Source organism: Aegilops tauschii, chromosome 5 (assembly GCF_002575655.3).
Source record: "Aegilops tauschii subsp. strangulata cultivar AL8/78 chromosome 5, Aet v6.0, whole genome shotgun sequence".
NCBI classification, from domain to species: Eukaryota; Viridiplantae; Streptophyta; class Magnoliopsida; order Poales; family Poaceae; genus Aegilops; species Aegilops tauschii.
The window spans coordinates 435,590,872-435,605,462 of NC_053039.3; the positions used below are offsets into that span (position 1 = coordinate 435,590,872).

At 42.7% G+C, this 14,591-nt stretch overlaps 1 protein-coding gene and 1 pseudogene across 2 annotated transcripts; both read left to right on the forward strand.

Moving 5' to 3' along the window:
- Nucleotides 1-310: 310 nt before the first annotated feature.
- LOC109749122 (uncharacterized) lies at nucleotides 311-2,261 on the forward strand (annotated as a pseudogene).
- Nucleotides 2,262-4,430: 2,169 nt separating this feature from the next.
- Nucleotides 4,431-8,932, forward strand: LOC109749143 (wax ester synthase/diacylglycerol acyltransferase 11). Of its 2 annotated transcripts, none has more exons than XM_020308130.4 (7): nucleotides 4,431-4,799; nucleotides 4,905-5,525; nucleotides 6,324-6,390; nucleotides 6,499-6,572; nucleotides 7,322-7,537; nucleotides 7,679-7,816; nucleotides 8,527-8,932. In XM_020308130.4, exons 1-7 carry the CDS (start codon nucleotides 4,524-4,526, stop codon nucleotides 8,692-8,694), a joined length of 1,560 nt encoding a protein of 519 aa, XP_020163719.1. In that variant the 5' UTR covers nucleotides 4,431-4,523; the 3' UTR covers nucleotides 8,695-8,932. The 2 variants fall into 2 exon arrangements, 1 of the variants encoding a protein (XP_020163719.1); XR_002229563.4 differs by having other exon boundaries at nucleotides 4,458-4,799; nucleotides 7,322-7,496.
- Nucleotides 8,933-14,591: the final 5,659 nt, after the last annotated feature.

The following is a 14,591-nucleotide window of genomic DNA, read 5'->3' on the forward strand; positions in this document are numbered from 1 at the left end:
GTTTACTGTACATCTCCCGGTCTTTGTGCTTGTTTTCGCTTGTGTATGTGCAATTGTACTCTGTTTTATATTAACTAATACGTACAATATGTGAGGTCAAGAAAAGATATTTCCTTAAAAAAATAAAAAGACGCGCGCGCATCCGGCCGGACTCGTCCCGCTCGAGCCCATCCGTACTCTTGCCGAGTCGAACACGAATGTTTGTGTTCGCGTTCGGTTGTGCTACTCCCGACCCGAGCCACGAGCTGGCCCGAGCCGAAGGTGATCGATCCAGAGCCGCCGCGCACCCCCAATTTCGAAGGAGAAAAAGAAGAAAGGAAATAGAAAAAAAAACAGAAAAGCTAGGGGGGAAAACCCTAGGAGACGAAGGGGGATATGGCGGCCGGCGGGCTGGCGGGGACGGAGCTGGTCAGCACCGGCGGGGCGGAGGCCGGCAACAACGCAAGGGTGACCGGCAGAGGGAAGAGGAAGGCGCTGCGGAAGGCCCGCGAGAAGAAGCCCTCGTCCTACAGGAGGGACGATCGCCGAGACCGCGAGGAGTTCATGCGGGCTCTCAGGGAGGAGGAGCCCATAGAGCTGAGGGAGGAGGACGAGATCCCCGATTACCGCGATCTCTGGGACTGTCTCTACGCCGACCACTTCGGCTCCTTCGACGACCAAAGTGAGTGTCAGTCGAATCTGTTTTTCTTCATGCTGCGAATCCAGTGATGAATAGGAGGTCGAAAGTCGATGCAGGGGAGTAAAGTGAAGGGATTTTGTTGTCCTGCACACGGCACTAGTAGTAATTTAGGAATCTAATGATGTGGAATTTTGTTTTCCTACAATATAGATTCTGTCAGAGACCTCTTTGCATCATGTAGGAGAATTACCCAACCCAAGCCATGCAAATACCCGTCAATACTAGAATCCACGGCAACATCGATAGTGAAACCACCAATATGTTACTCTCTAGACTCTAGTCATCACAATTTTGCTTCCTGCAAGTAGGACTGTGTATGTAGTTTCCTGCTGACAAGCACCTAGTATTGCTGTCTAATACTCTTAGCACAATTTTGCTTCATGCAGCGGCCCTTGGCCCCATGCGCCATACATTCGAACCCATCCCACAATACGCCGCCCCCGATTGTACCTTGCAGATCTTCTACATCCGAGTCACCGAGATCGGCAAAGATGGTCTCCAGTGGCCTCTGCATGTCCATGGATTGGTTGCTGCCAGGGACTCCGTAGATCACAATCGCAACTTCCTCTTCAATCGCACTAGGGATGATTGCCAAACCCTCACCCAAGAAGTGAGCACCATCTATCTAAGCATGCCTGTCTCTGTCTGTTTAGTTTGGCTTCCTCTCTTCCTTCCTTATTCTGCTATGTGCTATACTGCTAGACTGTCGATTTGGTTGATTAACTGATGATGATTGTGATGCTTGCAGGATCCATGGTTGATGTTAACCGGCCCATCTTGTGCGCTCGTGTTAATTGATCCGATTGCGTTTGAAGTTCAGCTAAAAGTAAAGAGCAAAACAGAGCCTGGAAAAGATGAACTGTTGGCTTTCAAAGTCTTCAGCTACCACAAAGCTTATCATTCTGATGAGGTGGAATCTACGCGCATCACCTGCAAACGCTGCACGCTTGAGTTTGCATATGCGCCGTTGCTTCCTTCAGTCGAGGCCACTGTCACTGTCCAAGTTGTTTATGGGTCATGGGACGACCATGTTCAAGGAGTTGTTACTTGCCGCACTGCCAGCATGGAAAATGGGGAGATGGTGTTGCTTGCTTCTCGAGATGGAAAAATGCCCTGTCAACTCGGATGGTGTGATTGAGCTTTCAAGGCGCGTTGTTTCTGTAGAATTAAGGGGACAGCTGTTGGTTTCTGTGCAGGGCCGTGGGACGGGTGATAAGAAAGGTTTGGTCGCGACAGATACCGCTCTCTTTACACAGATGAATGCCGGCACGAGTCATGGCGTATGTGATCTTGGTTTCTGCAAGGTGCAAGTTACTGTTGCTTGGTCCTTTCTTTCTACCCTGGCAGACATGCTGCTTTCTGCTTAAAGGGATAGTTTTCGACCAACCTGTTTAGCCTTTTTAGTGGTGTTTCTAACTCGTAAACTGTTGAAGTACCGGTGGTGTTTTGTAGCGGCTCAGATGGTGTCTAAGCAGCCCAGTTGTTGAGCTTATACCTTTCTGTTCTTTTTATTGGTTATTATTACCTGTCCATTGGTACAACTGTACAAGTAAACCTGCAAAATTTTGTACTGTAAAAAAAACCCTGCAAAGTTTTGTACTGACAGCGCCCCATCTGCTGATGGAACTTGCTGGCAATGTTTTGTCGTGGTCTCTAATGCAGTATCTGCTAATTTATTTGATCCGTGTTTGCGTGTTAGTGTATACATGAACATACACTTGTTCTGAATTAGTTGTTTAGCACAGATGTAACTGAAACAATACAGTTGCTCAGCACACCTGAAACTATACATAACTATTATAAACCATTTGCAATCACTAGAACCAAAGCATTGCCATGGTTTCACATTTCAGTTCAGCTGTATGTATTTTTGATTGCTTACCATCTCTGACAAGGTTTCCATGTTGGCCCAAAATTTCCAGATCATCATATATGTTCCCTGAGTCACGACATGAAACCGATGATCTTAGCTAGTTTGTTGTCCAAAGTACTTGAAATGTTATTGACATTTATCAAAGGCCAGGCAATAAGGTTTTTCTGATATCAAGTAGATTAGAACAGAGCAAAATGATGCTTTTTCTATGTAGGGTACAACTAAGGTACAGTATCAAAGCTGTCAGTTCTCGTTTAGTTCAAGCTGTGTGCTGTATCCGGTGGGACCTTTTAAATTTATGTAAACTAACTTTTCATAGTAAAATATTTTGTTCCACCTAGGTATATTTATTGATCCTCTGATGCAGGTTCAGCAATAACTGATATTGTAATTGACTGGCCCGCTTACCAAACTATGAAGCAGTTAGTGAAATGATGAGTTCTTCAGCAGTAAGTCTCTTTTTTGTTTTTCTTGTTCAGAGGAATCTGAAAAAACATATCCCAGAAGAATTTAACATGCTTACAATTATACTCCCTCCATCCCAAGTTACTTGCTGCAGAAATGGATGTATCTAGATGTATTTTTAGTACTAGATATATCAATTTCTATCCATTTCTGCAACAAGTAATTCGGGACGGAGGGAGCATCAGATAATAGTCTTAGTTAAAATGGAAATGAGCAAGCTGTTCTGTAATAGAGATCAGCTTGAGACACTCCAATCTCACCTACTAGATTGAAGTCTCCATATCTGTAAATTTCTCAAATTTCAGGACCTTGTGTTTTCCAAACAAAACACTGTTTATGTTACTATGACATGTTTATAAAACAAAATGCAACATCATGAAGCAACGTAACAACCAGTTACCAGAATTTGAGCAAAATACATCTGTGCGGCCTTTACGTTTAACTAGATCCAAAACATAAACGATCTCAATATGAGCTTGGCTGATGTATATTGGTCTATATCATGCATAATGCACATATATATAGACCAATATACATCAAATAAATGAGGAAATTTGAGTAAAGCTAGGAATTTTAGTGGACTCTGTACACACATTTTTTTGGATGTTTTTTTTGTGGGTACATTTTTTTGGATGTTGGCTTTGCCATTGCTCCCCCGTTCCATTATATCAATGAAACCCCCCTTTTTTGCGGGGATATATGAATGAAAACCCAGTTATGCAATACTTTCTAGGGTAATCTCCACGTGCAGGTTTCTTCAGAATTTTTGGCTTAAAGGACCACATTTGAATGTGAATTACCATGACGGCATTCAAATGTGGTCCTTTTTATGAAATGAAATAGAGGGAGAAGCTCATCAATGGTAGCCGAGGAGCCCGATGTTTACTGTTGAATATGATCAGACCGGCAACTACCAACGGTCTCAGCTGTTCTGATAGTGTTACTTGACCAAGAAAGACTACCACGCCGGCGCATTAAAATGTACGTAGTACTTCTTTTCTTCTGGACTCCTTTGAAATTCTTATTATATGCTGCTTTTAAGGTCTCGCACTGGACTACGTTTTCTTTCTTTTTTTGCGAGATTGGACTATGCTTTCAAACTGCCGCCATCTTTATTTCCTCAAGGACCAGTGTGCCTTTCATTAATTAACACCCCTTCCGTGCCATAATATAAGAGCGGTATTGATAGCACTAATGTAGTGTGTCAAAACTGCTCTTATATTATGAGACGGAGGGGATTATACTTTCTTCAGTCCTAATATAATTTTAATATAAGTGTCTCAACTATAGCACAACTTTGACGGAGGAGGTATACATACTCGTACCAGTTTGTTTTTTCTTGCGAGGTCTTTTACCAATCTTCCGCGTGTCTGTACAAGCTAGTCAGGAAGGTCACGGAAAGAGAAACACATACTCCTCATCCTATAAATACCTACACCTACTACCTACAGATCGAGCAGATCACTCCGTAGTACATGCAGCGATCCTCTCTTGAAAAGAGTAGCTATGGACGCTAGCAGTGTCAGCCCCTCGATAGCCTCCGCGCCAACTAGCCGATTGCTCCCGATACGCACGCCGAGATCGGCACCGGCCGAATGGACGACGACGGACGATTTCTCGGCGGCTACCGAGGAGGAAGAGCCTGTCACCCCTACTGCAAGACTCATGGAAGGTATATACATCGTCGTTACCATCGGCCTTGGTTCGCCCGTAAACCTACCGGTCTTCAGCGCCGGCGTTGCCGCGGAACTTGCCCGTTTCCCACGCTTCCGCAGCATCCAGGTATATCTACATGCATACTCTTATCTTACCAGTAAAAGCTATAAGCAGCGATTTTGTCACTAGGTTAATTTCACCCGTGAGTGCCTGTGCGTTCGTTCACGGCAGGTCACAGATGGGTCAAAGGACGGCAACAACCCGCGGTGGGCGCGCACGGCGGTGAACGTGGAGGACCACATGATCGTCCCGACGCTTGACCCCGCCGCCGTGGCGGCCGACCCGGACCGGGCCGTGGAGGACTACGTGGCCTCGGTGTACACGCTCCCCATGGACCGCTCCCGCCCGCTATGGGAGTTCCACTTCCTCGACTTCCCAACCTCCGAGGCGGCCTCCACCGTGGTGGCCCGCGTGCACCACTCCCTCGGCGACGGGATGTCGCTCATCACACTCCTCCTGGCGTCCGCGCGCAGCGCCGCCGACCCGACACGCCTGCCGGCCATGCCGGAGCCGCCGGCGCGCACAGGCGCAATCTACGCGCCGCGGCGCCGTGAGCCGACATCCCCTGGCGCCCTAGCAGCGTTCATCACGTGGATCTGGCCGTATCTCGTGCTCGCATGGAACACCATGGTGGACGTCAGCTTATTCGCTGCGACGACTGTGTTCCTGAGGGACCCGTGGACACCCTTCAGACGTGCGGACGGCGACGTCATGTTGAACCCCCGTAGGCGCTTTGTGCACCGGAGCCTTAGCTTGGACGACGTCAAGTTCATCAAGAATGCCATGAGTTGCGTAAGTATATATATATATATATATATATATATATATATATATATATATATATATATATATATATATATATATATATATATATATGTCCTACTAGCTATCTAGCTGCCTGTTCGATGGATCGATGATCACATAACTCTTCTAAAATCCCCATCTCTACACTATTACTATGTACGTACGGCATTTCCTCCGAGCCAGACATAAATAGTTGTACAATTAGTTCACAGCAATATACTCTTGACATGTATGAAGGTAGTTAATAAATGCAACCATATATGATACCACTTCACCCCGCAAAATAAATAAATGGTACTGCTTCTATGACACTTTGCACTATGAAGGCAATAGTAACATAGACTAATGTTCATGACACTAATCTAAGTTACTCACCACTATGACTAGCCTAAAAGTGTTCAATTTTCTTAACCAAACCTTGATACTCAAAATCATCTTTAATCTATAGAATGTTTTTAATCTCAAAATCATCTTTAATCTGATATCAGTTAAAACATATTGTAAGCATACACTTTAAGCTATAGAATGTTTTTAATCTCAAAATCATCTTTAATCTGATATCATCAGTTTTATCTCTTGACATGTGTGGCCTTAGCGGTTATAATTATGCTTCTGTGTGCGTCTAGCTATTTGCGTGCTAATATTAGCTGATAGTATGTCACACAGCTTGAAGTGAGTTGTGCCCGAACATTAACGCGCGGCCGCTCTATTTATTCTCTACTAGTATTAATTAATTTGGTCCTTTTTGCGAATAATTAATTTTGTCGGTGTTTTTTTTTTCTGGAGACTGTCAATGATGTGCTGGTTGGGGCAACTTCCGCTGCTCTGTCACGCTATTACTTTCGCAACTCTGGTAAGTAATGTAAGCCGGACAACGAGGGTATACAGTTTCTCCCACAAGCAAACGTACTGTACTTGCTATACACATTAATTCATGTAAATGATCTTCAACTTGTGTTAGGTGGCACTGACACCTACAGAACATGGTTGCGGTCTGTCCTCCTTGTAAATACAAGGCCAACCGCTAGCCTACAAGTAAGTTTTTTCATTTCCATCAGAAGAAAAGTTTTTCTTTCACCAAAATGTGTAAATTTCCAAAAAAAAGTCATTATTGATATTCATTTATGTTTCTGCGCTCCGAATGACTATGCCTTACTTACGTGAATATACGACATTTCAGTTGTCAGAACGATTTTCAACCCGCAAGTTTGGCCCAGTACTTTTCATATGAATGTTAGTAAAAGAATAGTATGAATCATTGTATTATGAAACAACTCTTGTAAAACTATTGAGATCATACTCCCTCCTTTCCGGTTTATAAGGCTTATCTCAGAATTTTAGTTTTCCCGTTTTATAAGGCTCAATTTGGTTGTTCCCCATCACATGTTCAGATTTCAAGGTGCATTAAATCATTGCATGCAAGTATTAAAAGAAAATTGACCAATGCATGTGTTTTGTGCATGCATGCATTGCAATTAATGCATTGGTAAACACAATTGTTTGAGGAAAACAAGCGCATTAATTGACTGGTTTTGCAAACTACAAAAATTATTCCACCACTCACCATCTACCTTGGTTGATGAGATTTTTGAATTGAGCCCTATAAACCGAAAAGGAGGGAGTATATGTACACCTGAAGAATCTAATTAATTCCAGTGTGTCATACTAGTAGTTTGACTGCATGTGTTTGTGTTGAAACGTAAATTATTTTGGAATGCAAGAGATCATCTCATTACAAAGCATATCATTATTTTAGTCTAATGTTTTCTTACAACTATGTACAGGCATATGCTAATATGATAGAATCCGGTAGGAGCAACGATGTGGCATGGGGAAATCAACTAGGCTACATCCTCCTTCCATTTCATTTAGCAATGCACAATGATCCACTTGCATATGTTCGCAAGGCTAAGATGACCGTGGACAGGAAAAAGAGCTCACTTGAAGCTATCTTCACATGTAAGACAAGTGAAGTTTTTGTCAAAATGTTTGGTCTGAAGGTATATTTTATACCCATTTACTTATATGTTTTTCGTAAAATCGAATTACACAAATTAAGAAACTCCTTGTTAAATAAACTAACATTGTTTTTACTAGTTATTATCCAAGTTTGTAACTGTTTGACTTGACAATCCAAGCAGGCAGGCGCTTTTACCTTCCGCCGTATGTTCGCCAATACAACTATTTCATTCTCAAACTTGGTTGGACCAACTGAAAAAATAGAGTTGTGTGGGCATCCAGTTGTCTTCATTGCACCTAGCGTTTATGGAGTTCCCCAAGTAAGTCACCCACGATCTTACGTCGAAAAACCTTCAATCTTAAACCAAAATTTTACTTTTATCAAACTCAACTCATCTACAAAACAATCCACAATGCAAGGACATCAGTCGTAATGCTTCGCTTTGGAATAGAAAGTCACTCTATCTAAATGATCAAACCACCCATTTGATCTTTTTGGTTTATTGGAAAAAAGGAGAATACAGAACTACAACATTATACATGATTTACCATATGGTCATATAGTTATATTCAAAATTATAGATGGACCAAGGAGAAAGTAAACATATATAACTAGACGGACCAAATTCGAGTTCAAGAGTACTCAAAAGTAGGCGAGGTGTACTCTGAAACTTCTCTCCAATGGAGTTTATAGAACAATGAGATAGTTAGGAGTATCTGTGTTGCTGCATTTCCTCCTCCTCCTCTTCTTTTGTAAGTGAACTTGAACCCAAGACACCACATATGGTTAGATGCCATTCTAGATATAGCTATGCGGATAGTTTTGTCATTAAATAGCTACGCGACTATGGAGATAACTTGGTTTTGTGTGGGCATACATGAATACACACACCCAACCAAGCTAGGTTAACATCTTGGAACAATACAAGTAAAACTTCACCATGGAAAAAATAGAAATGGAAGTAAACATATAAAATTCAATCATTCTGCCACCCTGATTTGTAATTAATCACAAAGGTTTCTTTTGCAGGCTTTGATTGTGCACTACCAGAGTTATAATAACACTATTAAGATAGTTTTATCAGTTGATGAGGAAATATTTCCAAATTATAGTCAACTTTTGGATGACTTTGTCGAGTCCTTCGGACTCATTAAGGATGCGGCTTCAAGGCTTTCAGAATCCATCAAGAAAGAGTAATATAATCAATGGTGAATTACTTAGTGCCCGTATGAAAATTGTATAATGCCAGCATTATACACCTGCATATTCGATATGTGTGTGTCATGAGTCTCGACAAAGTAGCTAAAATGATAAATTGTACCAAACCAAGGTTGCAAGTCAAATGTATTAGGCACACTATTATTGTTGGACAATGATGTATCACAAGGAATAATATGAATTATCCATTTATATGAGGACCATGATAATTAATTAATTGTCCTCCTATGAGATTTCAGTTTTGTACTCATAACTCTAGAATTGTCTTTGATATGTCCATTAACACAAAAATTTAAATACTGGTTTTTTTGAAGCATAATACAGGGGTACTCTGTGCCCATGGACACACTTTGTTTACCAATAATGTGGCATCCACCTCTGGTTTTTTCCACATTGTAATGATATCACATCTTTTTAGTACAATCACATTTTAGTACTTTTAAAGCATTCTTGAAGCCAATATTTGGGATGCTCATTTTTTTTGTCTCTTGTCCATTGGCGATGGACATCACGACATTATCTTGCCCCTCCAAGCTAAAGCCATGTAAATGACATCGAATACATTTATAAAAAAAGTAAAACTCCATCAAAGGCTCTCAACAATGATTTAAGATTATTGGCCATCTGATCAAACTGACCGACGCACCTGATTGATATAACACCCTGTAGGATCTCCTCGCGATTCATTCAATCCACCCTAATCAAGTTGGTGCTCCACAAAACAAGCTAGAAACTATATCCTTTGTTGCACCGATCGGCAGTCGAAGGCCTAAGTAGCCCACCGAAAGGATTCTCCCGCCTTGCCCGTTCTCTGTGTGTTAACTAGTCCATTCCGTGCATGCCTGCAAATCCTATTTGCCGCATTAAGCGGCAAACTATCGCTGCTCCGGATAGGCACTGGCCTGTTTTCTGTTTGTTTTCTTTGCTTGTTTTATTGGTTTTTGTTTTTGTTTTTGTTTTTTCTTCTTTTTTTATTTATATATATTTTAAAAAATTCAAAAAATGTCCGTGATTTCATTAAAAATGTTTGTGTTTTTAATAAATGTTCGCAAGTTTGAGAAAATGTTCACATTTTCAATAAAGTTTATTTTCTTTAAAAAATGTCGAACATTTCAAAAATTGTTCACGTCTTCAAAAAATGTTCATGTTTTAAACAAGGGATTTCTATATTCATGCCCCTCCTTCCTTTGTTCTGCTCAGTTTCGTCCAAGCCATCTAACATTTCTCACATTTCCCCTCAACCGCTCAGCCCACCCTCACAAATGCCCAAGCGGGAGCTTGCCCGTTAGGTGAAAGTAGTTGACCATTACTTGACTCAGTTAGTGACGCGTGGGACACCCCCTGCTGGCCCATCTGTTAGTGGCTGCATAGTCATAGGCGGCCCCTGAGCCCATCGGCCAGTGTCTGGCTAATTGGCCAAAAAGGTGGCTTATAATGCCGTGAGAGGGACTCGAACTAGAGCCTGACCCGCTGAAACTGCATCGGACGAGCCACTTGAGTGTGTGTGTGGGGTGTGTGTGTGTGTGTGTTCTGTGACAAAACTGTGTCCTTTTGTCCTAAAGGACACGAAGGATGTGTGTGTGTGTGTGTTCTATGACAAAACCGTGTCCTTTTGTCCTAAAGGACATGAAGGATGTGTGTGTGTGTGTGTGTGTTCTGTGACAAAACTGTGTCCTTTTGTCCTAAAGGACACGAAGGATGTGTGTGTGTGTGTGTGTGTGTTCTATGACAAAACCGTGTCCTTTTGTCCTAAAGGACACGAAGGATGGACCCAAGATTCAGTAACCCTGGAAATGATGGAGCGCCGACGGTGTGTAACAGCCCCAACCCAAAACCAAGGACCATTTGAAATCTTTGTAATATATTTTGGATCATATTGCAATATGTTGTGTGGTATTTTTTTGCCTTTTCTTTTCTTCATGTCTTTAAATGTTCCACACCAAATTAAAAACTATGATCATTTTCAGCAAGTCATTTGAGCTTCCTCCTTTTCTTTTAGTGGCCTTCTACTTTTCCCTATCAAGCTTTCCAAAAATTCTCAATCAATTTCATTGTTCAAGTTTGGTCTCCAAACTTTGCCAGAAATTCGCTTTGCATTTATCAAAGCTCCACCAAAAATATCAAGATTTTGGACACTTCTAACAGCTAGTCCTAGTTCAAACTCATTTGAACTAAGTTCAAAGAGTTTGAATTAAATCTTTCAAACATGCCCACAATCTTTTTCCTAAATCACACTTGTTTTATAAAGTCAAGGAAAAATAGCATTTTGCACAAACTCTTCTCCTAAGCGTATGTACATTTCTTGTAGTCTATATTTATTTATTAAATGGAAAAGGAAAAGCAACATTGGGAGAGAGAGATACCAGAGCAGCGCGACCCACTTAACCTCCCCCCTCTCTTTCTATTTTTCACCCCGTAGCCCAACCCACAAGCGAACCAATATGTTCACTATTCTTCTTCCTAGGGTAATTTCCCCTCGATGAAAACCAGGACATGGCCAACGAGCCTGGACTTTCTTTTTCTCCATCAGTGACTAGAAAGAGGGCTAAGTTGGGGTTGATTTCTTGTTCTTGGGCATCTTGGTAGGATCAACCAACACCTTGTAGTTGGCAAGCTCTGCGTCAGCCACATTCGCATCAGCAATGTTCACGTTCTTTTTTGCAATGTCCTATTCATACTTCGGGTCTTCGACTACAGTGATGGCACCTCTGGCCCCGACATCTTCACTTCAAATACACATAGAATGGGACGGGTCATGAACTTTACGTAACCCGGCCACCCAAAAATGGAGTGGTATTCGCTCTAAAGCTCGACCACCTCAAAAGAGAGGGCCTCCTTTCAGAAATTGCTCTCACCACCAAAGAGGACCTCCAGAGAAATCTGTCTAAGTGGCTTGGCCTTGATGCCTAGTACCACACCATGGAAAGTCATACCAGTCAGAGAGGGACTCCCATCTTCTCCAGCGTGCTCGCACACAAGATACTGAGCTCGCTGCCACCATCATTAGAACGTTTTGCAGACGGAATCCATTAATGAGAAGATGCACCATGAGAGCTTGCGTACCCAAAATGGCACATGTGGGGTGATTTGTAGGGTCAAAGGTAATCGGTGTCTCAGACCAGTTCAGATACTTCAGGGTTCTGAGGCTATGGGCTATGGCATTGACCTCTCGACTATGAACCTTTCGCACTTGATTAATTTTTGGATCCACAAAAATCAAAAGCACACCCTTCTCCGGGTATTCGTCTGTATAATCCTCAACATCACCACCACCACCACCATCATCGTTGTTAGTAGGTTATTTTCTTTTTTCGACCCGATTCTTTTTAGGGCCATGCACTATCCAGTGGTATGCTTGGTCGGGTTGTTCTCTTCATTCTTATAACCAATTGGTTTGTTCCGAGGTTCCCCCTTCATGATCTTGTCCTCTTTCTCACCATTAGCATACCTATTGGCTATTTTCATCATCGGTGCATGGAGGTAACCTCTGTGCGGCCAAGCTTGAGGTGGAGGTGCTCGTTTCTCACACCCCACCGAAAGGCATGGATCATTGGTCCTCCATGACATTCTCCACATAATTGCTAAGTTGATTCTATATCTGGGTATAATCCCGAGTGGATTCTTTGAGTGACTGTGCACAAAGCATTAGATCATGGTGGCCTCCTGATCACTTCTACGTGCCTTGCAAATTTTTGAAGAACGCGACTTCCAGCTTTCTCCATCTCTGAATGCTATTTTCTGGCAGGTTGTTGAGCCAGGCAAGAGCTGATCCCTCTAAGTACAAGCATTGCCACATAATCATCCCCACCGCCAATCTACATGACAATGAGGTAGTCAGCCAGCCAAGTCTTCGCCTTGCTATTGTCGCCGTACTTCTCGATCCTCGAGCCCATCGACACTCTGTCAGGGAAAGGGGTTGTACGAATTGCTCGACCGAAGCATATCGGCCCCAAAGAAGCTGAGACACTCGCATGTCTCATTCCCTGTCACGACGACCTGCTCGCACATGGTCCACTCGGCTTTGTGCCAAGACACCCCGCGCATTATAATTAAGGTCATCCCAACATCTGCGAGAATCATTCCACCACTGGGAAGAGTCATCTTGCTGCTGAGGAGAGGCATCTCGACGCCAAGGCGAGTCATTATTTCTCCAAGGCGGTGTACACCGGTTACGCGGTAGATCACCATGTGGTCGGGGAGCACCATTCTGATTGCAGGGAAAATCATCGCATCATCAAGGATTATCATCCCGACAACATGGCGAATCGTCCTGATGATGGGGAGTAGCATCCCGACATCGTTGCGAAAGATCATCACACCACCGGGGAGAGTCCTCTCAACAATGGAGAGAAACGTCATCACACCGCAAAAGGTCATCACACAAATGAGGAGAGGCCTCTTGGCGGTGCGGTGAGGGGTCTTGCCGGCTCCTGCTCGGGTGCGAGCTCGTTGATCCATAGTTTGATGAGGATGGGATGACGTGATTGTCTACTCCCAACTATGGTTCGAGCCCAGCATTCGGCTTGTGGATGTCAGTCAGTCACGCGACTAAGATATCATCTAGTTCTGTGCAACTGGAGCTTTCAAGAGGGTCGACAACTGCCAAATGTCATCAATTACAACCCTGTCCTTTGGCCTCTAGATTGAATCTGTCAATCTAGTAGCAGTTCTAACATTATCAATTGGAGTTCGAAATATTCAATATCACCTAAACCTATAGGTACAAGGGTGTTTTTCATATTCCAACCACATCGAACCAAATAAGACGAAGAAGGTTGTTGGCACAGCCGACTGGGCTCCGCCAAATCCCACTCTCGAGCCCCCGGCTCGCGTTGTACTCGCGACAGTCGCGTGTTCAAGCAGGTTTACCTGGGGCGCGGCCTCCAGGGGAATATCGACTGTAGGCCTTGACATCGACTTGAGAATGACCCCCTGCTTGGCTATCCCATGGATTGTATTCTTCATGGGCCGGGACCTTTAGCTAAGTCGTATGTCATCATGGGCCTACACCATGGGCATTATCTCGTAAGTATCCCAATTAATTTCGTAATGACATCTTTGTTGAAATATTTGAAGAATCATATTCGTAATCGGAACACGTGTGAATCTGGAACGAAGTTCCTTCAAAAACAAAAGGAACTTCTTCAGTTGGCTGTAGAGTAGTAGGCGAAGAATGGTGGTCATGAACGTGTAAATCGGTCACACAGACATGAGGTAGAACATATGGTAAAGAAGAGCTTACATTATATGATCTGTACTCCATAAATCTGAAAGATCAAAATGGTTGGTACAATGATTCGCAAGGATTTAAATTGCTAGCTATAGCTTTTTGGGAGGCTAAAAGTGAAGCTATTGTACTTTGTACTGCTATCCTAGCGCTATTAGCTTAGCTCGCTATCAGCTATTGCTAAAGCCATTATCTCGTAAGTGTGCATGGGAAAATAAATATCATGTAATCATTTGTACATGTAAATTTATCAAAAAACCAATGTATTACCTTCGTTTCTAAATATATGACGTTTTAGTAGTTTAATTTGAACTGCCAAAACTTCATATATTTAGAAACAGAGGTAGTATATAACTAACTAACATGAAAAATTAGAAACCCCAAAAGTGTAGAATCCAATCTTTCTTGAGAGGTTGTTTTATATTGGAGCATCGACCGGTTAGTGACTGCTTCAAGGCGACTCTCACCAACACTCATGTTGTCGCAACCAAGTGAGAAAATAAACCACCTACCCATATGTTAATTAGGTATATGCCAGATTCTCTTTAGTCTTTACTTGGCATGTGTTTTGTTGTTATACCCTTTTCCCCTTCAAAACACTGTTCTAAGTAGCTTCCGTGATAGCTCGCAATAACTGAAATAGCTATAG

Bases quoted from the DNA above. Each gene is read 5' to 3' on its own strand.
- LOC109749143 (XM_020308130.4), top strand. From the start codon at position 4,524: ATGGACGCTAGCAGTGTCAGCCCCTCGATAGCCTCCGCGCCAACTAGC. The intron at 6,391-6,498 runs GTAAGTAATGTA...AACTTGTGTTAG, and splicing joins CTATTACTTTCGCAACTCTG to GTGGCACTGACACCTACAGA. The intron at 7,538-7,678 runs GTATATTTTATA...CAATCCAAGCAG, and splicing joins TCAAAATGTTTGGTCTGAAG to GCAGGCGCTTTTACCTTCCG.